This window comes from Fukomys damarensis, unplaced genomic scaffold (assembly GCF_012274545.1).
Source record: "Fukomys damarensis isolate Sample0158 unplaced genomic scaffold, DMR_v1.0_HiC HiC_scaffold_4, whole genome shotgun sequence".
NCBI lineage: Eukaryota > Metazoa > Chordata > Mammalia > Rodentia > Bathyergidae > Fukomys > Fukomys damarensis.
The window spans coordinates 61,664,324-61,691,960 of NW_022900916.1; the positions used below are offsets into that span (position 1 = coordinate 61,664,324).

Genomic DNA, 27,637 nt, shown 5'->3' on the forward strand with positions numbered 1-27,637 from the left:
CCCCAATTACAATCAGTGAAATTGAAAATATAATTAAAAACTTACTAACAAGGAAAAGCCCAGGTCCTGATGGATTCACTGCTTACAAGACATTTGGAGAAAAACTACTGCCATTACTCTTCAAACTTTTCAATGAAATTGAAAGGGAAGCAATACTTCCAAATTCATTCCTGGAAGCAAGTATCACTTTGATTCCCAAACCAGGGAAAGATGCTACTAAAAAAGAGAACTACAGGCCAATCTCTTTAATGAATATAGATGCAAAAATCCTCAATAAGATACTAGCAACCAGAACACAGAGGATCATCAGGAAGATCATACATCCTGACCAAGTCGGATTTATTCCAAGGATGCAAGGATGGCTCCACATACATAAATTAATAAATGTAATACATTATATTAACAAAGTCAGGAACAAAAACCACATGATCCTCTTGGTAGATGCAGAAAAAGCATTTGACAAAATTCAACACGCATTCATGATAAAAATACTGCAAAAAATTGGAATAGATGGTCTATATCTCAACTTAATAAAGGCTATCTATGAAAAACCAACAGCCAACATAATATTAAATGGCCAAAAACTGAAAACTTTCATTTTAAAATCAGGAACAAGACAAGGATGCCCACTATCACCACTCCTCTTCAATATAGTTCTGGAAACATTAGCCATAGCAATTAGACAAGAGAAAGAAACTAAAGCAATAAAGATAGGAAAGAAAGAAGCTAAACTGCCATTATTTGCTGATGATAAGATACTTTACACTGAAGACCCAAAAAACTCCAGCAAAACAGTTCTAGATTTAATTGACACTTTTAGCAGAGTAGCTGGATACAAGATCAACACCCAAAAATCAATAGCCTTCTTGTACAAAAATAACACTCACTGAGAGAGGAATTAGGGAAATAATTCCTTCCACAACAGCATCCAAAAAAATGAAATATCTAGGAATCAACCTAACAAAAGAAGCAAAAGACCTCTACACTAAAAACTACAGCACTCTAAACAAAAGAGATTGAAGAGAATGTAAGAAAATGGAAAGATATCCCCTGTTCCTGTGTAGGAAGAATAAACACAGTGAAAATGGCCATACTACCAAAACTGCTATACAGATTCAATGCAATGTCAATTGAAATTCCAACACTATATTTCACAGAACTAGCAAAAAGAATCCAAAAATTCATTTGGAACCATAAGAGACCAAATTAGTAAAAGCCATCCTAGGCAACAGAGACATGGCAGCGGGTATAACATTTCCCAGTTTGAAACTATACTACAAAGCCACTGTGATAAAAACAGCATGGTACTGGCAAAGAAACAGATCTGAGGATCAGTGGAACAGACTGGAAGACACAAAAATAAATCCAGATGTACTCAGCTACGTCATCTTTGACAAAGGAGCTGACCATCCTCAGTGGAGGAAAGATAGCCTCTTCAATAAATGGTGTTGGAAAAACTGGATTTCAATATGCCAAAGATTAAAACTAGACCCTTATCTTTCACCATGCACTAAATTTAAATCCAAGTGGATTAAAGATCTAAACATTAAAACAGAAACACTAAACTTGCTGGAAGATAAGTTAGGCAGAACTCTTGAAGACATTGGCATAGGAAAAGATTTTATGAACAAATCCTCAGTAGCACAGGAACTAGCAGAAAGAATCAACAGCTGGGATCTCATCTTATTAAAAAGCTTCTGCACTGCAAAAGAAACCATCAACAGAACTAAGAGACAATCTACAATATGGGAAAAAAGTTTTACCAGCTTCTCCTCAAAGGACTATTATCTAGAATATATAAAGAACTCAAAATAATCAGCCCCCTCAATACAAAGACCCAATTCAAAAATGGGCACCTGAAATGAACAGACATTTCTCAGACAAAGAAGTAAAAGCAGCAAGTTAATACATGAAAAAATGTTCCACATCACTGGTCATTCGAGAGATGCAGATGAAAACAACCCTGAGATTCCACCTCACCCCACAAAGAATGGCTGCTATCAAGAAATCAAACAATAACAAATGTTGGCAGAGTTGTGGGGAGAAAGGAACCCTTCTCCATTGTTGGTGGGTGTGCAGACTGATGCAACCACTGTGGAAATCAATATGGAGATATCTCAAAGAACTAGGATTAGAGGTTCCATTTGACCCAGCCATCCCGCTGCTGGGTATCTTTCCAAAAGAATTAAAAGAATCAAATCACAGTGATATATGCACACCTATGTTTATAGCAGCACAGTTTGTAACAGGTAAAACTTGGAAACAGCCCATTTGCCCATCAGTTGGAAATGGATAAAGATGTGGTTTTTCTATAAAATGGAATACTACTCAGCCATAAAGAATGAGAAATTAGATTCATTCATAGGAAAATGGATACATTTTGAGGATATACCCCTATGTGAAATAAATACGTCACACATATGTAAATACCGAATAGTTTCTCTGGTGTGAAAAACTATAATAGTACACAAGATCCTAATAAGATAATTAACAATTTGAAAGAGGAAGAAAAGGGCTAAAGGTATAGGGAAAGTCGGAAGGGTAGGGGAAAGGGAATAAGGGAAAAGAAAAAAATATGAGAAAATGAAAAAATGGAAATAAAGTGTTTGTAAGTGGGGAGGGGAGGAGGGGGTGAAGGAAGGGCAGGGACAAGGGGAAAAAATGAGAACCAAGATTTGTCATGTAAAGGTATAAGATCCCAATAATGAATGTTAACTATACTGTATACCTGAAATGTACCAAGAAATTCAATAAAAAGAAAAAAAATTTCCTTCTCTCTAAAGCCCAGTTCTACCTGTGTGAATTTCAGTGCAACACAAATTCTTTTTGACAGATAATGCTCTCTTTAAAACCAGGGAATTATACTGATTATGCTGTGTATGGTTCACCATTATACTGCCAATGTCAAAGCAAAACACATGTAAACCCTCAGTAAATACATAATTGCCTGAGCTATTTCCACCCAATAAATAAGCTGTTACCAATGTAAGAGACCTGCCACGAAAAAAGTGAACTAAATGGATGCCATGTCTGTACAGATCTAGAATATCTTGTTAGAAATTTCCAAAGATACTCAGCAGAATAGAGCTAATTCTCAATTCACTCAAATAAGTGTAAATGACATTGTAAAGCTTTTAGTAATAACAGTTAATCACTCTCAAAAGGGACAAAGCCAAAATATCACTGGTGCTACCCTACTATGCACATCCTAAACAAATAAAGAGTGTGCTACTTCAAGCTGCATGATGCTGATGAAGAAAGAAAAGAAATATTTAAATAGAATCTCTGGAAGGAAAATAGCTAGCTCTCTGCCTTCACTCAGCAAAGACCTATGATAGGGTATATAAATAGAAAAAAGGAATTCAAATCTGAACCAATATTTCACTCTACCATAATTCCTTTATTTTTCAGATACCAGCAAACAATGTGTAACATCAGTGAGTCGCATTCGCAGACTGCCAGAATTCCCATACAGGAGAGATGAAGCAGCTGCACTCTGAGTCCGGTATGGACTTAATTTAACACTAGGTTTGCTTGATAAGCACACTATTTAACTTAGATTGTACATTTATCTGGAGTGGCTTTGGAGGAATGATGGAAATTACATCCAGGGTTCTCCCCAAGATATAATGCAAACCCTTTATTTTAAACAAAACAAAAATGTGTTAATAAAGTTAGAACCATGTAACCATCTCTATAGCATTGTACATTTTATAACTGTACATTCTGAACAAAAGATGTAACACATTAAATATAAAGTCACATAAGTACAGTATTACAAAGATGATTTAAACTTCTCCAAAGACTTATCATGAGCCAAACACTTGAACTATCTTACATCTTCAATAATATTCTCAATATTTATAGGATGAGTAAAGCTTAACTGGAAGGATTCCCAAGAGACACAATGGAGATGTGAACAGATTAATTTATCCTTGCCTACTACTTATAAAATGACATCAGTCAAACTAGAAACAATATGAGAAAGAGTTTCAATGAGATGACAAGGGCAAGAAGGATTTAAAGGTATTTGATCTTTCACATCTTAGGAACTATTATCTACAATTTTACTGTACTGCCATTTATGAACCTGAATATTAAGCTAGAACAAAGTACTTTATATTAACTTTCTTTTTTATTAATTAGCATTGTGCGTTCCACAACTATTGCTTTTTAAAGAACTAACAACAGAATGAGCTTTAAAATGTTTATATTACCTTACCTTATACAGCTGTAATGTTTAAAAGTGCTCGCAGCTTTCTGGCATTCTAGGCACAGCTGAATAGCTCCTGGGTAGTCTTCCTCCTTTACATAACAATAACTCATTACACTGAAAATATTTTTCTTAAAATCCCTAATGAAAAAACATCTCTCCCTGTCCTCTAACCAAAAGTTATGGAATAAAAAAATATAATTCCTCTTAAACAAAAATTAGAACACTGATGCTAGGTAAATAATAAGATATAGAGTGTCAACTAACTTCAGGCTTAAAATGTCTGCAGGAGAAAAAAAATAGTAAAATATTGTGTTCCCTCAAATCCAAAGTAACAGCCCTCTGAAACCAAGACCTATGGATAAATAAATATATACGGGATTATAAGCTGCTTTATAGGCAAGGCTTTAATTATTAACATATGTTCTATTGACATTGTTTGTATTAAGTGGTCCAACAGTATGTTTTTCCTTTTGTAATCAAGTTCAATAGTTCTATCAACAAGATATCAATAAAAATAAGGAAATATATATATGGGGAAAAGTGAAACATGAATTATAATCTCAGACTATATTTATCCCCTACCATAATTTCATGCCAAATTAATTTCTCATATAGATCTCTCAAACTTAGGTTAATAATAAGAGGTCAGAAATAACATGATGATTCTATGGAAAACCATAAAAACTTTTCCCTATGCTCATATCTAAATTCAGCAAATGCGATTCAAACCACTGGGGAGGACGAGATAATGACACAGCACCTACCCAAGGAGCTCAAGTATGAGGGGAAAATGGACATATTTTCATTAGAATGCTCAGAATATCAAAAAAGCAAAACAAAACAGATGGCACACTCAGAAAACCAATGAATACACGATAGTAAATAAAACAAAAATATCATGTATCCCATGAATCGCCACTATATGTTAGATGCAAAACATAATTTGATTTCTATTTGGATGTAATACAATCAAAAGACTGAAGTTAGCCAAAAAGTAAATGATTTTCCAAATAAATTTGGATTTCTAAATAGGTATACATTATACCAACAGAAAAGACTCCAGGGCAAGTACCTTTATTTTAAAATGCTCTTGAGTATACACCAATTTGAGAAAAATTCCTATTTGAATTTTGTCTACTATCATTTTTCTACATAATATCATTAGCATTATCAAATTTCCAAGCCTTGTTACCTTACCTCTAGCAGTTCACTTAAACGTACATCTGTTCTTTGCTGGAAAAAAAAAAAAAATCAAAGGTAATAGCTGTTTCAAACACAAAACTCAGGTTTATTTTTTTAAATGACCTGTATATACCAGTGTTTTTATAGTTCTCAGAGACTTCAGAAGTCCAAGCAGCAACTGTCGTTTCCTCTGATTTGCAAGAAGGCCTAAACTAGCTTGAGTAAAACCTTCCTTTGCAACATTCAAGTGTCTGCAAGAGTGAAGAATATATAGTTAAAAGTTTTCTAATATAATGAGAACACGATCTACACAGAACAATTAAGCCACTAGTGACCCAGATTGCTATTTAAACTAGAACATGTGACAAATTTAGGCAACGGCACAATCTAAACCAGCAGTGCTCCTATGTGGTGGATATACTGATGCCCATCTGCAAACTATCAATGGTCCAAAATAAGAAGAGTACAGAAGTTAAAACATTTAAAAATGTAGTGCAAAATGTAACAGAATAACTTTATTCTTTGTCAATGTAATAACTTAAAAATTGAGACAGCTTTATGTCTATGTTGTATTTTTTTATGTCATTTTCCTCATAATTTGTTTCTTTCACATTTTACAAAAATAGCCTGTGATAAGTTGGTGGAAAAAAAGAAAAACACTGGTTCTTCGCCACAAATAGTCAGGAAGCACTAGCCCAAACAACTTCACAAACAGTGATATTTTTAACCTCTACATTTGCTTGTAGATATTCCCACATGTCCTTTCGGTGTAATTTTTAGATCATAATATGAGTTCCCATCACAAATGTTATTCTGCAAACTACAGCCATCATTTTAAAAGTCAAGTTTTTGTTTTTGTTTTGGTACCAGGGATGGAACTCAGGTCTTTGCACTTGTGAGGCAGCTGTGGCACCACCGAGCTAAATCCCCAGCCCTTTCACCCTCATTTTAAAAATATTTTACAGCTTAGAAAACAAAATATCATAGAGAACAGTACCTCCGCCCATTTGTACAGATCACAGCAGCCAGCTGAAGACCAGTCTGTAATGAGGTAACTCTTTCAAGTTCCTGTGGAAAAATTAGATTCAGATTATTGTTTGAGGAATTTTATTTTTCTGTCTTGCACTTATGGTATTCAATAAAAACTCTAGTGGGTTTCAAAGAAGAGCCTGCTAGGAAAACAAAGTAGCAACAAAAATACCGAAACCTGAAAACTATTAGTTTGGTTTTCAAAGTTATTTAAAATGACTACTTCCAACTGACTTTCATAATGAAAGATGACAAGAGTCAGTCGTCCTTGTAAGGAAATTTAAACCCAATCTGTCTTAGACAGGGATAAATAAATACCAATAACACAACCATTTACATGTTTCTACCCAACAAGACTTCACAAAGTATTTAAGGATGTAACAAATATGATTTCTGTTTTCCAAGATACTTTGGCAAGGAATATCTTGATTCGAACACTCGTAGATATCTCTGAATTCTGAAAGCTCCCATTTTCCAGCGTAAATACAAATTCAACTAGATAGTTCCAATTTTATCCTATTTTTAAAGACAAACTGTTATACCATCATCATTAAGCCAGATTGTCATGTTGCTGATTGATGTTGTTTTCTTACAAAGTTCATAGGAGCAATTTTCACTAGCTTTCGTAAAGTTTGGAAAACAAAGTCATCATATCAGAATCACATATAAAACTTTTTCAGCTTAATAAGTTGCCCCAAACAAGAGAGAAATATAGCCCTCCCACCACAAACACACAGTAACTATACACAAAAATAATTATTCTAATATTTTAAAAATCTAGCATGTCACTCAACCATCTTTAAAATACTATTATGAAAATAGTAAATATTATCCTACCTTTACATAAGCAGGCTGTTTTTCAAGGATTAAATCTGCTACTTTTTTAGAGACCTACAAAAACATTCAATCAAACAAAGGAAGTAAAAGCAAAAGCTCACACTAAGTCTTCTTACATTTCATATTGAAAATTTTTACAAGAATATTCCACAGGTTTTAACAATAACTCCTATAGCAGTTATTGAAATGTTATCACTCTACACATTTCACTAGGCTATGAAATTATTAAAAGAAGTTGTATAAGTGTACATGACAATGCATCTAGACCTTATCAGAAATTAAGTAAATAAGCCAGGTGTGGTAGCACACACCTGTAACCCCAGCACTAGGAAAGCGTAAGCAGAAGAATCACTGTGAGTTCGAGACCAGCCTGGGCTACATAGTAAGTTCCAGGTCAGTCTCAACTACATAGTGAGACCATGTCTCAAAAAACAAAAAATAAATAAATAAATAAATATTAAGTAAATAGTATTAATGTTGATGAATATCATCTGATTTAACAAACATGCACAAAAATGTAGCCATCTTTAGGAGCCCATCCATCATTTAAAAAGGTGAATTTATTCAGACAAAGTTTTAATCAACTTCATTTATAAAGACAACTTTGAAGAGAAACTACACGGACCTTTTGGTTTTTACTTCTCAAAGGTTGAAAATACATGTTTGTTAGAATGCTGTAAAGATATCTAAGGATTTTTTTTACTCTATGAATGATATTAAAGTACACATGTTAGAACTGTACTCATTTTGAACCTGAGGTTCTTATTCTACCTTGCAGGGGACCTGCCAACTGCACTGCAGAATTACGGTATGCAACTTGAAGCATTACATGCAAAAAGTACCAAGTGTTTGCTCAAGTAACACACTAGTCCCCCTTCTCCAAGCCAAATGATACAAAACACTGCCTACGTATGAAACTGAATTAACATTTCATGTGTTCTTAATCTGCATCAAACATTTTTGCATTATGTGAATTTTTTCTAGATACACTGATTGCTTTTGTCTAGACAGAGGATTCCACTAAGGTTAAGAAAATCATCCTCTAGAACCTTCAATTAATAAAGACAGATCAAAATTATCCCTAAATATTATTTAAGAATTCCAAAGATTCCCTAGGAATACCTAACAAAAGCTTAAGATAATACAGTCCCTATAAGAAAAAGTCAAATAGGAATCACAAGTAAAAAAATGAAACCCATACGTTCTAGCTGCATATCTTATATTTTCATGTTTATAAATTTGGATAGACATGTGCAGACAGAATCCATTTATTTTTACTCCACTGGGTTTAAAAAAAATAGACAATGTAGTGATTGTCAGGCTGTACTGTGCCCAGTTGGTAATAAGTGTTTTTTCCACATTATTACAGGAATTAGGTCTCATGATGTTCCGCTGAGGAGGGTTTCATACTTCCTTCTTTTCCCAATGAACAATATTAAAGTAATAGTAACACGCCCACAGTCAGTCGCAATGCCAGTATCCAAGTCTAAACTTATCAAACTCAAAAAGCTACCTGCCACAGTCCTCACGATGGGGCTTGTTCCCCAAAACATACTGACACAGAAGGTACACATACGGCAGAGAACCTATGTCAATAAGCTGAAGCCAAGGAAAAGCTAAAGATGCCGCCACTCACTGAAATCTCATTCTCTAAAGCACAACACATTTTTATTACACAGGCCTATACAGTCCAAGCCCCTTTTCTTGTCCAAGCCTAACCTTTATCACTGCTACCCCCAAGGAGACCCTGGTACTGCTAGAACCTTTGAGTGTAATAAAAAAGACTTGTATATCTTCCTTGATTTTTCAAATGTATTACTAAAAAGTGCATCTTAAATTGAAATAGATAAACATATTACCATCTGTCCTCTGGTTTAAAAAAATTAACAAGACCACATGCTACTATTAGTTAATCTTCTACGCTAAGTTGCATGAAGTGAGTTCAGCCTAACATAAAGAAATTAAAGAATAATAGAATTTTATAGCATTATAAGAAATGCAGATAAAAGAGATGTAGCAAGGTTAAATAAATGATCTGCCCAATGTCATAATTAGACAATGGCTACAATTCAGATTTTCTGAATCTCTGCCCTTTATTCTCGCTAGATCTATATGTTTCAACTGAAAGTCAGGACCTTTAGTGTGCCTTAAAAACACTACTGAAAAGTTAAGTGTAGGGAAGTGGAAGTCATACCCACATTACCAGGAGTCTAAAGCTACTAACTAACCTAAAAGCAAGTTCTACATTCTTTGATCAGAAGAGCGACCAGGGAGAATTCCAAGCTCTAGAAGCAAACCTATCAAAGTAACATGAGGAAAATCACACGCACATTAAAATCAGTATAAATGTATCACCTGAGTTAAATAATAGGATTTGTTTACACATAATACATTAGTTAAAGTCATGAAATCGCAAACATTACACCTGTCTGTAGTGTTTCATTTAGTTTTGTCAGAAGTTGAAAGGTTTTTTACTCACTGCAGCTTGCTGCCGTTTCAGTTTGTCTCTGTACTCCTCTAATTCTTGCAAATTAAGAACAGGCGGGAGCTTCTATAGACAGAAATCATAAAAGAATTTTAAAAATTAACTGTTTACTTTCATTTACATGAACACCTTTGACTAGCGAACTACAATATATACATACAAAACAGCGTTAACATGCCCTTGCCCTGTCCTCCCAGTGACCCTCACTACACTCCAGCAACAAAAGCCTACACATCTTTTTTACATAAAAATCTGGTTTCAACCCTCACTGAGCCTTGCTACCCCTCCCCAGTGCCGCTACTTCAACCTCTGGGAAACCACACTACCACTGGAGTCTCTGGCCCCTGTACTGAAGACCATGTTTCCATGGCCTGTACTGGGATATGCGAGAAAAATGCCTCAATCTGACTCCCTGTTTTACCAGCCACAGGTACATTGCTATTGATCTCCAACAGAACTCAACAGAGACTGCCCCTCTGAAATACTATGGATGGTAACTAAGTGCTTCAGCATGACGGTGCTGGAATGCAATCTGAATTACATTAGTTTTTAGAGTAGTATGGGAAACTAACAAAACATTCATACAATTGGACATACAGTCAGTGATGAAACTGCATTATGAGCTGGAGACGGACTGACCTGTGTATACATATAAGATACCATGTATATATATTTCATTTAGTCTGTCTAAAAGTATCACTATTCTGACTTTCTGAACTTCCTATAAGTTTAAAATGCCAATATTACTGCAAGTGGGTTTTCATCATAATACATATTCATGATTAAGTCTCACAGCTGGTCTAAACATACTTAGCCAATACAAAGTAAAATAAAAGCCACATGCTAACATACTGAAATAACAGCTGAAAAGCAAAAGATACAGAAATATTTTACTGACCGATATTCTGACGTTGTAACTTTTTTTAAAAAATCACAATTTTATAATTTGACCATTAAACAATGCTACTAGTTCTTTTAGTCAATTATGATAATCAAGAGACCTGTACTGGTTATCAAAACATTAAGCATCCCTGAAAAATATTCAAACTTCACAAATTCAATCACTGAACAAAAGAGGGTTTAGGTGTGGTTTAATGAAAGTTTTCTTTTACCTCCAGCTCATATTTAACAATATCAAATGAGTCCGCAGAAAAATATACTTGTTCAATACTATTAATTAGCTCTTGTTCAGCTTGAGGATCACTTGGCTGTTCTCGAAGTTCCCTGAATTCCTCCTTTAAGAAAAAATTAAAATTACAATTACAATACTGGTAAGTGTTAAAATTCCATCTGCATAGAAGCAAATGACCATCTGTTGTTAGCAGCTACCTACCTATCTTCTTGGAACCATTCTGACCAAAGACACAAAATAACTAGAAACCAGAAAAGTTTGGGGAAGACTAGGAAATAGGCAAACACTAGTAACTGCACGTTAACTAGAGAAAAAATTAGCCAGTTTAAAGATTTTATTCTCACCTCGTGTACCAATAAAGTTGAAATAATTTAAATGTTTAACAAAAGGAAAAAAAAAAACCAATTCCTACATCTCTCATACATGCATATCACACACATTTCCATTTTATCATTTTCACATTATAAACTCTGTTCTACCACAGAGAACAAGGGAACACCACCTCAGGGACATTTCAGTAACAATCAGGATTGGAATCAGAAGTCGCAGAAAGCCCACCTGCTGAAAAATCTCAGCGTTTAGCTAAGAAACACTAGCTCAAGGAAAGGTGCACAAGCTGAGCTCCGTAGACCCACGAGATTTCCTTAATCCTGAAATTCATAATCTGCTTATGAAAAAAAATGCTTTATTTCTAATAATATAGAATGAGGCTTCCATTTTTATAACAAAAGCTTGACTCACAAATCCTGACCCTTTCAGCAACCTTGTCCTATACAATTTACTGCATAACAGAACAAACCATGAGTTAACTAGAAAATTTGAATAATTTACCCATTCCCCATCATACTAGCTACTAAAGATATTATTATAGACAGATAACACTTTAACCATTCAATTTTTATTTAAATTCACATTTAAGAATACAAAAAAGTATTTAAAATGATTTTACAATCATTAAATTAACACTTAACCAAAATCTTCGTGAATCATCACTGATACACAAAATCTATCTGGCCAATTGAAGGACACTATTTTCAAACAGAGATGTTCTATATTATTTTGTTGTAGGGCATACCTTTCATTTATTAAAAAAAGAACTAACTTGGATGTCTGTTGGAGTTTAACTTAAATATTTATGAAGTTATTAACTATAAAAATATCTTATTGTAAGTTTAAGCTAAAAGAAAATACTAGAACCATAAATCGGAAATTGTACATAGTTTACTGTTTAAATTTAGTTCCAGTGTGAGCTAGGGATATAGCTCAGTGGCTAAGCATTTGGCTAGCATAAATGAGGCCCTGGGCTTGATCTCCAATCCCACACACAAAAGAATAATATTAATAATGATAGTAATTTTAAAATTAATGTAAATTTCAAAAAAAGGGCAAAGTCACAAAGACCTGTATACCAAATTCAGCTTAGAAAATACAGTCACAAAAAAAGAGAAAAAAAAAAAGAAAGAAAGAAATGGTCATCGCTGCTTCAGCATATAAATAGATACTATGAGTACAGCAGAAAAATCAAGCGGGAGCTGCACTGCTGGGAGGTTTTAGCTACAACACACTAAACACTTAGCACCCTGGACAGTGGTGCTGAGGCAGAGACGAGGGTTAAACCCACACCACTGTGGAAAGGAAGAGACCCAGCTGGCTTATCAAAAGCAAACTCCACACACCCACTACAAATCTGATGCAGGATTTTTTTTTTTTTTTAAACCAGGGATTGGACTCCAGTCCTTACATTTGTGAGTCAAGCGATGGAACCACTGAGTTAAATCCCCAGCAACCCCACTTCAAATCTGAAATGACAGTGAGACCTGAAAGAGGAGAGATGTCAGAAATTCCTGGCAACCTCTCTCCCCAGTCCTCTGAAATATCTTCAAATTTTGCAAGCTGAGGAAGGGAATAAGGTCCCAGTACGGCTATGAAAATGTTGCCTCCTTAGAACTCTGCAGCATCCCAAGCAAATAAAGGACAGTTGATACTGTTCAAAAACATTACAAATATTGCTAAAAGTGAAAAATATCAGGTATGTAGCCGAGCCAAAACTCCAAACAGACTGCGATGATTGAGTGTTTTCATCTTAAATATATAAACATCATCGACATGTAACACCATGCCTAGGTTCCCCACACAGAGCCGAAGTAGAATGAAGTAAAGATATTTAGGGTTTAGCTGCAACACTGCTGTCAACCTTGGAAATTGTACTTCAGTTTCTTCATACCTAGGGGTTTTTTTTAATGAAGAAACCATTTTTTTCCGTTTACCTATAAAAGCCTCTCTCTCTATCTCTGTCTCTCTGTTTCCCTCTCCTCTTCCCCCTCTTCCTCTCTCTGCCCCTCCTCTGTCTCCCTCTCATGCTCTTCCCCCCACACACATACCTCACTCAGCAAATATCAAAATTTACTAAGAATACCAAAAGGAAAACACGATTTCATCTTTAAAATCTCACATGTACATTTCAAAAGGTGATGAATCTGTAAAAAGAGTATAATCTGTATTTGTATATAAAAGGTCAAATGCTATTCCTTCCCAGAGAACTAAGCAATACCACAGAGAGCAGACAAACTCATACAATTCCACAGAAAGGGCCTGAGACACAACACAAAAACCGATATGAGGGAGAGGAGGAAAACCCAGGAAGGAAAAAGAAGTGTAGCATAATTCAACCCAAAACAAATGCCGTCATACAACACTGAATGCCAGTAAAGAACTCTCCTTTCAGCCTATGTGATCACTTCTATGCAAAACACACATCTAAATTCATTCACACAGACTCCATCCTGAATATAATCCAGATCAGTCTTTTTTTCAGTTCTGCTGCACTTGTACTCTGGGAAGCTGCTGCCACTAAATCACCCACTAAATGTTTCATCGCTGTTAGGCCTGTCCGCTCAATCAGATTATACACTTCAGAGCTGAGACTGCTCTTTATTCTCTATCATTACGCTCTGAGATGGCAAGGCACATTGTAGATAATAATCACTGATCAAACTAAAACTGATTTATCAGTGAACTACATTTAAAAGTGGATGCAAAAGAAAAAGACAATAAGCTCTTGTTTTGATAGTCAAAAATTTCCAATAACTCTTAATAAAGATTTCTCTCTTCTAACTAGAAATAACAAATATTAAATGATTTAGAAATAGATACTGCATCTATATTAAAAGACACAGTTACATTGTAAAATCTTAATTGAATGATTCTATAATTTTACTATGATAGAAAATGTTTTCCTTGGATTACAGATGTACATAAATATATTTTTAACTAAAACAGAAACAAAGCAGCAAGCTAATACCTGTGAGACAAATTTTTATACAAACAAAATGAACAAAATATTTCCGATTAAAAGAAATTTAAAGGAAAGAAATAGTAAAACAGTACCAAATACCATTTTTTATGCCATATCTTTATGATAAGAGAAAAGGGTTGTACTATTTAAGTTCGGGATAAAATCTTATGAAGTGTTGTTTAATAAAATGCTTAAAAGGATTTTTTCCAATAAATTTTGTGTCACATAATAACTTAATATGCATTGACTTTAATGTTAGTATAAGTGTTCAAAAAATCTAAAAATGCAACAATAATTTGTCAATAACTATGGACTACCAAATGTGCTATAACCTGCCTGCCAACAGTAATCAACTACAACTAAAATAAAGAAAATGTACATCAACATCACACCAGAATTAAATCTGGAACAAAACTCCAAATAAAGTAATGAATTTAACAGCAAAGGGGAAAAAAAAAAGCACAAAAGACTAAATAAATCCAACCTGGAATGGTTTTAGCAGCTAACCTGACTACTTTCATTTACCTTTCCTATCCTAGTCAATATAACTCCACTTACCAATTTTTGTACCTACTGTATACATATTTCTCAGACTAGGTCATCTAGGAGCAGAGATGAGCAAAATTCAGCTCCTCCCTCCCATGCTGCTAAAATGAAAGGGGCCATGGGTAGTGCGAGCAGAGCAAGGGCCCCAGCAGCAGTGAGTTCCCATCTGTGAAGGGGCCGGACTAAGAGAATCTAGGGCGGGCAGAATCTCACACAAGAAACTGCTGGGAGAGGACTTCAGGTAGAAAACAGAGCAAAAGTAAAGCCAGTGCAACAGGTAAGAATGCAACAGCATCAAGCAATAAAGGCTGTCCCTGGAAGGCACAAAGATGCCATGGGCAGTGTCCGTACATCACCAACAGACAATAAAATGCACCGAGAGGTTTTTTTGAAAATTGTATATACATATTTATATATAATATATATTCTTTAAATCCTCCATATATATATTTGAACTATATTTTCTTTTTTTAAAAATGCACAGTCTTTAACACATATCATTGTATCACAGGCTATATCAAAATAAAGTTCAATATTTTCTCAACATAATAAACAAAGCAAGATTATTTTGAAAAGTGCTAGACAATGAGCCAGGGATTTGGCTCATTGGTTCCGCTGTCTACCTCACAAGCACAAAGACCTGAGTTTGATCCCCGGTACAAAAAAATACAAAAACAAAAAAAAAAGTATTAGAAAATAAAGAAATCATTCAATATGTTACAGGCTATTTTTCCAGAAGTTGCAACAAACCATGAGGTAGTATATAATAATACACAGACTATTTTTCTATTGTGATCATCTCTGAGATAAAGCTACATGAATACACATAAAAAGCACACTATAAGGTAATTTTATGAAAAATGAAGAAAAATAATCGTAACAGAAATTGAAGTCAACATCTTTGATTTTAGCCAAGCCATTTTTCTTCTCAACATGAAAACCAATGATTTTTATGGGAACCAGGGAGTTAGGTCAATAAAACAATTTGCTCCCTCACATGCAATTTTGTTATACAAAAATTCCCAGAATATTTGTTGTTTCTGAGGAGCTAGACTATAACTTTACAAAGCAACTTCCACTTAAAGGTCCACCCCTTCAGGGAATGTATCAAGCTTAGGAAGGAAAACAGAGACTACAAATTTTGAATTTAACCACTGCTTCCAAATTATCCAAAGTCCATCCTCATTGAAAAATCCAATGCTAACTTTAGGATTTCTAATTCTATATAAAATATGAATATGAAAATGTACTTTCGACAGTTTAACAGTATTCTTTGCCATTATTAAACTCAGTGTTCTAACTGTAAAAGTAATTTAACCCACTTTTTAAAGCTTAGAAACTTATATTCCTCTGGTAGGTTTTTACTCAAACAAAGAGATGAATTAAAATCTTCCCTTTTCACAGATCAGGTTTCAAAACTACAAAAAAATTTTGCAGAATAAATACTAAAACTCTAACTCCCTCTTCTGTACTTATCAGACCACAGTTTACATTATGTACCTAAAAGGCAAAATCCGTTGCGTGTGTCTATGTAAGTGTGAGTGTGTGTGTGCACGCGCTGGAAGGTACCAGTGAGGGAATTTTTTTTTTTAATTTTCATTTTTTTGCAGTCCTGGGGATTGAAGTAGGGCCTCTGTGCTGTCCTTCAGACAGGTTCTTAATAAGTCACTAAATTGCCCAGGCTGAGTTAGAACTTGCGATATTCCTGCCTCATCCTCCCAGAGTGCTGGGATGACAGATATACACCACCACATCCAACTAAATTTTCCCCCTGTAAAGCATAAATTTTCTTTTTGTTCTGTTTTGGTTTGCTTTGTTGGAATTTTTCATCAGTCTAGACAAAAGAGCTATTCTTTTGTAACAAATTCTAAAAACAGAAGCCACACTCTCACCAAGTTAACGTCACATTTGAGATCTAATTGAAAGCAGAAAATGTTTAGCCACAAATGTCTATAAAGAGCTAAAACAAAGAAAAAAAGTTTTCAATATTCAATCAATATTATTAAAGTCATAAATCACTAAACAGAAATAGGTTTGATCTGTTTCCAAATGAAATAGAATTCAAAATCTATTTCAAGATCACAGACACCCTAAAACTATGTACCACGTAAGCATATAATGAATTGCCAGATGTCTGATTATGTAGGGAAATGCACATTTTCTTAAAATCCCACTAGAACAATAATGATCCATCAAAGGTAGTTGGCGAGTCAGTTTCCATGTGTTTTCAATAAAACAGCTATTAAAGCATATCCCGTTTTTCCTCAGGCTTTCAGTGCCATCTAGTGGAATATCGGTGAGGTTACAATTTGAAAAGAGGTTTCAGTAAAATGACAAAAAAATTTTTAAAAAGGTATTGTATGGCATTATTTTAATCCATACTTACACCATACTTGTGATTTATCATGTATTTTACCACTTTCTGCACAAAAGAACATATGGCGTGAATAACAATAAAAACTACAGAAATTTACTGAGTTGATATGAATGAAAAATTACAAAATCACAGCATAAGTTTTATATTTGATACTTTAACATTATATATATATATATATATATATATATAAAATTTATTTATTTGACTCTATAGTTAAAAATACCAATATAATTTTAGGATTTAGTTACATTTTTAACAAGTATTTTCCTAAATTAGGTACTATGAAAAGGAAAACATTGATGAAAATAACTCTAAAGACAGCATGTTCTTTTTCTTGTTTTGTTTATTTGTTTTTTGAGACAGGGTCTCACTCTGTAGTTCAGGCTGGCCTTGAACTCTCAGTAATCCTCCTGTCTCAGCTTCCCAAGTGCTGGGATAACAGGCATGCCTCAACCTCCCCAACCCCCCTGAGATATCAAATTCTTTTTAAAGCTGTCTTTAAAACTGTTTCTCAACTTTGTGAACACCTTAAACTACCTGCCACATGCATACACGTTAGGAGGCCAACACTAGAGAAAAGACATCATCACAAATGGAGATAAAAAAAAATCCAGTGTAATTATTGTTTCTCTTAGTTGAAAACATTACACCTTTCTGAAAAAGACATCACAGTGCCTCGAACCTAGCGTTTTTCAGACTCTTTTATCTGCCACATCCAACAAATGTACCTTTTAAAATGTCCCTCAATTGAGCCGCTCTCCGTGTCTTGTGCCTCACATTCTTTGCTTCTAAATCAGTGCTGGTGCGATTATGCTACTCTACAGCTGTCCAGTTTTGTCTCCCTCCCATAGGCTGATGTCGGGAGAGTTGTACCTCTTCGTACCTTCAGTAAGTATTTGCCTTCCTGGCTCCATAAATGTTTGTCACATGGACTGTATTTACTATGAAAAAGAGCTAAGAATCTCCCAGGAGCCACCAGCATAGGAAATAAATTTTAACATTGTGGCACATACCTGCAATTCCAGCCCTCAGGAGGCTGAGGCACCAGGATCATTCAGAGTCAAAGGCCAGCCTGAACTATACGGCAAGAACTTGTCTTAAAAATAATCATCATCATCATCATCATCATCTTAGTGATGGTTAAAATAACACAGATAAATATTGTGAGCCTTAAGTATTAATTTTTCAAATCCCTGGTTAGAGTCTCCCATGGTAGCAGCTGTAGAAGATGCTTGTGCTAAATTATACAATCCTAAAGTGAAAGTTATTGTCCCAGTCACTAAAGTTAACAAAATTCCATTACAAGCCTCATGTTAACTAAGCCTGTCCAATACAGTTACCAATACACACATTTTCTTAAAAATTGCTCCATACATTCTTCTCCAAGGAATGTATATTTCTTACTTACTTATATTTTACTTCTCTTTCAAACATTACTATATAAAAAGTATAAAATAACACAGTGAAAAGGGTTCTAAAATACCACCAGTCCAACCCCATCTTCTCACAGACAAGGAAAGTGAGGTGTAAAGCAATTTCAATTAACCTTCCTTCTGTGTGCTGAATGTTCGAGTCTAGTAGGTCTTCTGATTGGTTCCAGTGCCTTTTCCACAGATCTTAGTAAAGCTCTGCAAACTGCACTCTCTAGTCAGTGTGTGATTTTAGGTTTCTTTTCACATGTGCTAAGAAGTAAATTAAATCTATTTATCTTATTTCACAGAAGTACTTTAATCTGTAGAAAACATTCTGCATAAAATCCCACAATGTTATACAGTGTAACAGAAAGTGTTACAGAGGAGGCAAGTGACCAATAAATATTTGTAGAATGGACGAGTATATAAACAAAAACAAGTCAGGCTAATCCCAGCACTCAGGAGGCTGAGGCAGGAGGATTACTGCAAGTACAAGGCCAGCCTGGGCTACGTAGTAGACCCTGTTCCCAAACAACAAAAACAAACAAAAACTCAGAAGTATTTCTAGAATAGTTCCTATTATTTCTTATTTCTCCACTCCTGTGATCATGTTTCCACTTCCTATACTATTTCATTCACCAAAATTTCAAACTTCTCATACATGGATTAGCACTTGACGTACAACTGCTCTTATAACCAGACACAATGCCATCTTGTCTATAAAAAAACTCGGAAATTGTTCCAGATGATTTCTAAGATTCTTCCTCCTTACTATCTGCACAGCTCTCACAACAAAACAAACAACACCTTCTTTCTGTCTTACCAAATACACCTATGTGCCCTTTGTTCTTCTGTTCTTCTTCACTATTTTCCTAGTGACTGGAGAACCACAAGAAACTTGCCATAATTGGACCTTTTTTTTTTTTTTATGGTGGCACCAGGGATCAAACTCAGGTCCTTGTGCTTGTGAGGCAGGCACTGGAACCACTGAGCTAAATCCCCGGCCCGACTGGACCATTTTTAACCTAAGTCAACAGCCATTTCATAGGATTCATTCTATATTCCTACTACTTGTCCTCTGTCCTAGACCCCTTCAAGTCACACATTGCACACATTCCCAGGTAACCTCTTCCTTGAAAATATGAGTAGCTCAATATTTCAGTTCTTTATTCCAATTTAGAGAGATACTATAACAAATGAAAAAGCCAAAAAAAGAAAAAAAACAGACCCATGCATGAAGAGCAGGGGTGACTTTTAAAAAAAAATACTCTACCTATATACTCATGAGCAAGATGGTGCTGCCAAGTGAAATTAATATTTAAAAGTTTCTCCAGACAAGCATAAATTAATTACTGGAAACTTGCAACGGTGCATGCCTATAAGGGAAACTGAGGCAGGAGGATTGCAAGTCCAATTCCCACCTGGGCAACTTAGCAAGATCCAGTCTCAAAATAAAAACAAAGCCAAAAAGGGATGAGGGGAGGGCGTTAATGGAGAGGGCTTTGGTTTTTTGGTTTTTTGTTGCTGTTGTTGTTTTTGTTTTTGTTTTTTTTTGGCACCGGGGATTGAACTTGGGTCCTTGCGCTTGCAAGGCAGGCCACCGAACCACTCAGCTAAATTCCCAGCCCAAGAGGGCTTTGGTTTTGATTCCAAGCACCACAAAAAAATAAATGAATAAATAAAAAACTCACTATTTAAATAGCACAAATTATTAAGTTCAAAAAATACCTACAAAGAAAAATCATTGATTAGCTTGCTTTTAAGCCTAGTAATATGTGGGAGCATTTTCCATGCAAGATAAATTACTATACTTAAAACCCAAGCTTCAAAATAATTTCTAGAGTATTGTACTATTTTATTAAAAAGGGGGTTGGAGGCTACACTCATTCACTACTTCATGTCCATAATCCCAGCTTTATAGTTTATCTCATCACCCAGTTTGCTTTGCAGTACTGGCCATAATCTGCAATCACCTCGTTCACTATCTGCCTTTCCTCAACTGAATATAAATAAGTAAGCCCCCTGACAATAGGGAAGTTCTGGCTTTTGAAAGGATGGTTGTCTTTTTACTGCTTTACTACCAGTTGCTAATCTAGTGCAGAATAGATTCTATAGTAAATGAAGATCAATTTATGAAATGAAATCAAATTTCAGGTCATCAAAAACTGTGCATTCATTTTAAATAAAATAAGTCACTTATAGAGGACCAATATCCAGAAGAACTCAAAAAACATCCTCCCAAAACAGAATGGTTTAACATCAGGAACACAAAAAGCAACAAATCCTGGAAAGGACATGAAGAAAAAGGAACACTTCTACATCTACATTGGTAGGGATATCAACTAGTACAACCACTATGGAAATCAGTACAGCGACTCCTCAAAAGTAAATTAAAAATGGAAATTCCATTTGACTCATTTCACCTATGCTTCTCCTGAGTATATTCCTCAAAGTTCAGAGACATCCTACTATAATGATACCTGCATATCCCTATTTATAGCAGCATGATTTACGACAGCTAAGATGTCCATCAACAGAAAAACAGATGAAGAAAATATCACAGTGTTTCACACACACACACACACACACACACGCACACACACAATGGGATATTTATTCAGCCATAAAGAAGAATGAAATCATGTCATCTGCATGAAAGTAGATGGATCTTTAGAACATAATGTTATGTGAAATAAGTCAGACACAGAAGTGAAATATCGCATGACTTCTCTTATATGAGAAACCCAAACCATAATAAGGGAAGGATCATAGGAAACAGAGAGGCAGTCATTTTGGAGATGGGGCAGGGAGAGGAGAGAAGATAGTAAAGGTGGGGATCAAAGGAATCAAAGGGATCAAAAATGATTGATATATACACGTCAAAGTGTAAGTAAAAGTGGTAACTGTTATACAAGAAATAAATACGTAAAATACATGTACATGATCTAAATATAAGGTCATATTAAGTCGTGAAAAACGTACACAGCATTGAAGATATTCCAAGATCCACTGTAGTCTTCCTCCTTGTTAGTCTCAGCACTGACTGCAGACCCCACCCACAGTAAAGTCGCTCTGCTGACCACAGCCGTGCCACTCTCTGGCCTGAGCAAGTCTTAGGTTTCCAGAACCATTCAGAAAGAAGGCAGAAGTGCTGCTCGCCCTCTAGCACTTGAGAAACCCCTCAGGCTCTCAGAGTGAGGCTACACATAATCCACAGAGTGGTATTAGGCATTTGATTATCAACTATTGTATAATCTAAGTCATTCGGCATACCAGCATGTGCCAAAGACCAATGTCCCAGATTCATTTGACATTGCTTCTGGGTTTTGTTTTGTTTTGTTTTTATTAATTTTATAGGTACATTTAAGGTATACAATATAATGACATTCATTGTTGGAAATCTGCACCTTTACATAATCCATCTTGGTTCTTCTTTTTTTCCCTTCCCCTGCCCTCCCTTCAACCCCTCCACCCCTCCCTATCTACAAAGATTGTTTCCATTTTTTTCTTTTTCTCATATAGACATTGCTTCTGAAACATAAAGTAATCTAACTTGAGACATGTTCACAATACATGATAATGTTTTGCATAAGTCAAATAAAGATCTTTTTAGGATATGTGGTTAGCCTTTATTTTCTAATTGATTCATATCCAATAGTCTTGAATAACGTTATATAAAACTACTATTCAAAGATGTCTCTTAAAGTTTTCATCTGAACCACTTCACGCAAATAGAATGGCTAGAATTTTATTGTATTTAAACAATAAGTTTGGGTCTGACCTAACAAAAAGGAATAGAAATAAATTTGAAATTCACTTTTAGAGGGGAAGGTGCCTCAATGAAATGGGAAATCATCCTACTAAGCAACCGGCACTACGGTATAAAGAGAAGCTTTAGATTGCTGAGCAAGAGGGACAAGCCCTATGTATTAAGATGCCAGACACACCAGACAAAGAATAATTGTAAACGTAACCTCAAATTTAAAATCCTAGAAGAGACAGTCAGAAGTGCAGCTTTTATCTGTGGTAGACTCGTTATTTACAACACAGTGCAGAGTAACAACCCTCAGAGACACAGTAGGGACTAAACAATGGGTAATAATTCTCCTGGAGGAAGCCCACTAGTTTTCAGGAAACATATGTGAAAGTTGTAAACTGAGACATTCACAGAGATTAAACTTTGAGATATACACAATTTATGATAAATTATGTTTTTTTTAGCTGCTTATTCAGAAATCTCTGTCCAAAACAAAAAATATAATTAACTATAATCTCTGGCTCAGAATCTTAAAGTATAAAAAGTCATAGTAAGTTATTTTGCCTATTTCTCCTACTTACAGATCAATCAATAAGTACAAATTAATATATACATCTATATATACTTTCAGGGTACGAATTTCATATAATAAACTGCAAATTTGCCAATTTTTAATCAATATGGAGATATCTCAAAGAACTAGGATTAGAGGTTCCATTTGACCCAGGTATCGGTTGCTGAGTATCTTTCCAAAAGAATTTTAAAAATCATACCACAGTGATATATGTGCCCTATGTTTATAGCGGCACAGTTTGTAATAGCTAAAACTTGGAAACAGCCCAACTGCCCATCAGTTGGAGACTGGATAAAGATGTAGTATTTCTATAAAATGGAATACTACTCAGCCATAAAGAATGAGAAAGTGGAGTCATTCATGGGAAAATGGATGCATATTGAGGCCATACTCTGAAGTGAAGTAAATTAGACACACGTGTGTAAATACTGAATAGTTTCCCTTGTGTGAAAAACTAAAAGCGTAAATAAGATCCAAATTTTATAACTGACAATTGAAAGAGGAAGAAAAGGGCTAAAGGTGTAGGGGAAGTGGGAAGGGTAGGGGAAATAAGGGAAGAGAAAAAACATGAGAAAATGAAAAAATGGAAACAAAGTCTTCATAAATAGGGAAGAGTGGAGGGGATAAAGGGAGGGCAGGGGAATGGGGAAAAAATGAGAACCAAGACCTGTCATGTAAAGGTACAAGATCCCAATGATGAATGTAACTGTACTGTACACCTAAAATGTACCAATAAACTCAATGAGAAAAAAAAATTACCAATTTTTACAGTTTCTACCTTAGTATAACGAATCATACTGCATCTGAATGAGAAATGGAAGTAAAAAGCAAGTGCTACCCCTACCATATGAAAACATTCACACAGCTTATCACAGCAACCACGCGCCTGTAGGACAGAAGGGTCTGTGAGTCAATTATTATCCTAAGGAAACAGAAGCCACGCTCACACACTGTCAGTACCTTTCCAGGGACCCGGAGATTCTCAAGGGTACCAAAATCACTGAAGCTCTCGGGAGGGCTTTTCAGACCCTGAAAAAAATAAGAAGACACTTTAAGATCACTAAAATAACACAATCACTTCAATACAGAGAAGTTTAACTGTGCTGAAGAACTGTAAAAGGATAAAACATACCCAATACAACGGAAATGAGCATTTTATAAAGAGAAATTTTAAACTTCAAAATATATAGCGAGAGTATATATTCTAAATGCAATCGTGACTTAGTACACTTGGTACTAATATCAAATCAACTAAGAATGGAATTTTAGTATTTTAAAATGGTACCATCACAACTAATGGTAGAAAGGTAACTTAACTCTCATTTTAAAGCAGCCAAAAGAAAGGAAACTTAGATTACACTACAAAGCATGTTCCATAAAAGAAAAGTATTTATCTATTAACCATTAGCAAATCCAATAGAAAAAGGTCCAAGCAACAGTATTCCAATTCACAAATACACTAACCAACAGAAACAAAGATTTTTAAACAATGCCAGCTTAACACAAGTACAATCCTTTCATTTTCCTTGATCATTTGTCACTAATGCACTCAACTTGAGCTGCCTAACTTAAAATTTAAATCCCACATCTAACTGTTTTTTACTTGTTCCTTTTTAGCTCTTTGGTAACTTGCACCTTGTGGATGCAAATCAGCTGAAGGATTGTGTGTGTGTGTGTGTGTGTGTGTGTGTGTGTGTGTGTGTGTTTAAATAAGCTATTCAAATACTGAACATTTCTCTGTTTTCCAGATCTTAAAGCCAAGAAAAGGAAAAGACCTAGCATTATTTGTGTGTATTGCCCGGTGGATAACAAAATTTTGGGGACAGAATAAACATTAAAGAAATGAGTGAATTATTGGGTAGAAGTCCTCTGTCAGCACACTGCATACCAAAGGAACATGCAACTGATTGCACAATGAAGTTCCCAGGAATTCTTGCTGGTGATTTTTCTTTTAAGCCTACTGTGGTCTAACCCACCACAACAGGGAGTGGGGGGGGTGGCATCTCTTACTAGTTTACTTACTAATCTCTTACCCATGAGCAGTTTGATCTTCTCTGTCTTTCTTACCAAGAGTATGAGGGCACAACATCAAACTGATACGAAGTCAAGGTTGGCTTAGGTAACTAAACTTCTATGTACATTATATATGCACTGTATACAAATACACACACATGCACACATACACACACTACAAAGTAAAACTCTGTAATTTGATCCATGGCCATCACCACTCCTAAAATACCCTCTGAAAAGTTTAATAGTTCTGTTTTTCAAACAAATAATTCTTAAAGTATGACTTGTATAATTAACAGCAATTCTTGGACAAATATAACATGTCTAATTTTCTGTTTCTCTAGAGCTATTCAATTAAAAAATCAATACCTGCAACGTAAACGTGACAAATACCAATACTAGAAAAAGGCATTACCTCCAAATTAGTCACTGCACACAACTATTCAATATGAATATGAGGCAATTTTCTAGCAAATGGACAAAATAACAGTATTAAAAATCGGAAACTGTGTACATGGCAGGAGGCAGTAGAGTGCAGAGATCCAGGGCATTGGCTCGGCAGTGGACCACCTGGCTTTATATCCCGACTCTCTCACTGTGGCCTTGAACAACTTACCTATTCTATCTGTGTGTTATATTCCACTTATGGTGATAATGCTTAGGTTATTATCAGGAATAAAAGATAATGCATCCGAAGAGCCAAAAATGGTATCTGGCACACTGCACGCATTTTTAAGTATTACCCATTATTCTCTAAATTGTGCTCAGAGAAATGTTTTTTTGTTTGTTTGTTTGTTTTGTTTTGTTTGGTACTAGGGATCAAGCTCGGGCCCTTGCACTTATGAGGCTAGCAGTGGAAAACTGAGCCAAATCCTCGGATCCAGAGAAATGTTTTTATCAAAACAAGAATTAAGAAGAATTATTTAAGTGTCTCCAATCACATGTGACAATCAATTGTAATTCAGAATTACAGAACTCCATCTCTTTAATAGTTTAATAGTTTTATAAGTTCCTATACAAATATGAAGCCGTTTTATATTTGTCTCTTTTAAATGAGTCATTATAACTGTGAAGTCCGTCTTCATTAAATTAAAATTTTCACTTTAGTCATTGACCGTTTTTTCTTTTGTATTTGGCTTTTATTTTGATAATATCACCAGCTTAATTTTATTAAAAATTCAGTGTAAGTAACAACTTGCTCAAGTCAAATTAACACTCTACACTACTTCAGTTATACCTACATGAATTCTCATTTTCTATCTTTGAGAACAGCTTCTATTGATGAGAACAGGTCAAAAAGAGCATCTGCAATGATTTTTGTTTCCTTTTCTTCTTAGCAAAACTCAAAGAGTGTTTAAAATCAGTATCCAATTTCTCTCACTATATTCTCTTGAAATTTGATAGAAAGTGCTCTTGTCAGGTCACCACTGATCCCCAATCTGCTCAGTCCCAAAAGCTTATTTTTATTCTCACCTTATCTGGTCAGTCTGTGGCTCTTTATGCTCCTCCTTTTAAGTTAAATTAAATTAAATTTTAGTCACTCCTCTCAAATTCTTTAGTTGGTTTCTAGGACCCACTCTTCTTGGTTGTTCCCTTTATCAAACATTTATTCAAGAATTATTTATTGAAGGGCTGAGGATTTAGCTCACTGGTACTGTGTCTGCCTTGCAAGCACCAGGTCCTGAGTTTGATCCCTGGTACCGAAAAAAAATTATTATTTATTGAGCTTCTCTATGTGCCGGGTGTCATCTGGGATACAGGGAGCACTGTCTGGTTCCTTTCGTTATTCTTATCATACTAGATATTCCTTCTTACTACTTAAAGAATTCACCTCTTTCCCCTGATCTTTTAACACTGAATTCTCAAACTTCAACCATGGACTCTTCACACACTTACGCTGTTGATCATATATATTTTTTTTTACTTTGCTAACAATGCTTATAATTCTTCAAGCTTTATCTGTACCCTGAATTTTTTGTAAAAAATTCAGACTATTTGGCTAACTACATACTTTATTTCTCCACTTAAATATCTAACAGGCTTTTGCATTAGTAATTCTAAAAACTATCTTCCCTAGCATGTGACCCCTCCCTCGGTTTTATCCAGAATGCAGAAACAAACCCTCATTGCAAGATGCAGCAACTCCATTCTCCCCATTACGGAGGCCACACCACTTAGAGTTATCTATTCTTGATGCTTCTCTTTGCCTCCCAGCCCAAATTCAATTCATCAAGAATCCTGAATTCTATGTTTAAGCTTTTCTCAACCTTTCTACCACCGTGTAAGGCCCATACCTTTTCTCATTTGGATTACTCCAGCAAGAGTCTTGTTGGCCTCCCTGTTTTTGAACTTTTTTCTTCTTCAATCTATTCTTAAAACATAGGTGAATGGTCTTTCTGAAACTTCAGGTCAGATTACAACACTCCTCTGCTTACCATTTAACTCAAAATAAAACCCACGGCCTTGCTATAACCCACAGGGTTCCACATGACCCTGCTTCCTTCCTTCATCCCTCGCTCCGTACCTCCTCACCTACTGTACTCCACCTATATGGGTCCCTCACTGTTCCTCAAATATGCTCCTGCCTCCAGGCCTCTGCATTTGCTTTTCCTTCCACTGATTCCCACATGGTTCCCTTCCTCAGCTCCTTACGGTCTTTATTTTATTATCTTCTCAGTAAGGCCTTCCATGACTACCTTATCTGAAATTACAAATGGTTCAAAATTGCCAACTATTACCAGACTCCCTACCTCTTTTTTTTTTTTTTTTTTTTTTTTTTTGA

General features: G+C 35.2%; 1 protein-coding gene across 1 annotated transcript in view; it reads right to left on the reverse strand.

Moving 5' to 3' along the window:
• The window catches only part of Vps50 (VPS50 subunit of EARP/GARPII complex), a 135,259-nt gene that overhangs the window by 104,882 nt on the left and 2,740 nt on the right, over positions 1-27,637 (reverse strand). Inside the window, exons 2-9 of the mRNA XM_010603453.3 lie at positions 23,803-23,871; positions 10,862-10,984; positions 9,744-9,815; positions 7,265-7,318; positions 6,396-6,466; positions 5,532-5,649; positions 5,414-5,449; positions 4,223-4,305 (exon numbers count right to left, since the gene is read on the reverse strand). Coding sequence (XP_010601755.1) covers positions 4,223-4,305; positions 5,414-5,449; positions 5,532-5,649; positions 6,396-6,466; positions 7,265-7,318; positions 9,744-9,815; positions 10,862-10,984; positions 23,803-23,871 — 626 coding nt within the window. The remainder of the gene's footprint in view (positions 1-4,222; positions 4,306-5,413; positions 5,450-5,531; positions 5,650-6,395; positions 6,467-7,264; positions 7,319-9,743; positions 9,816-10,861; positions 10,985-23,802; positions 23,872-27,637) is intronic.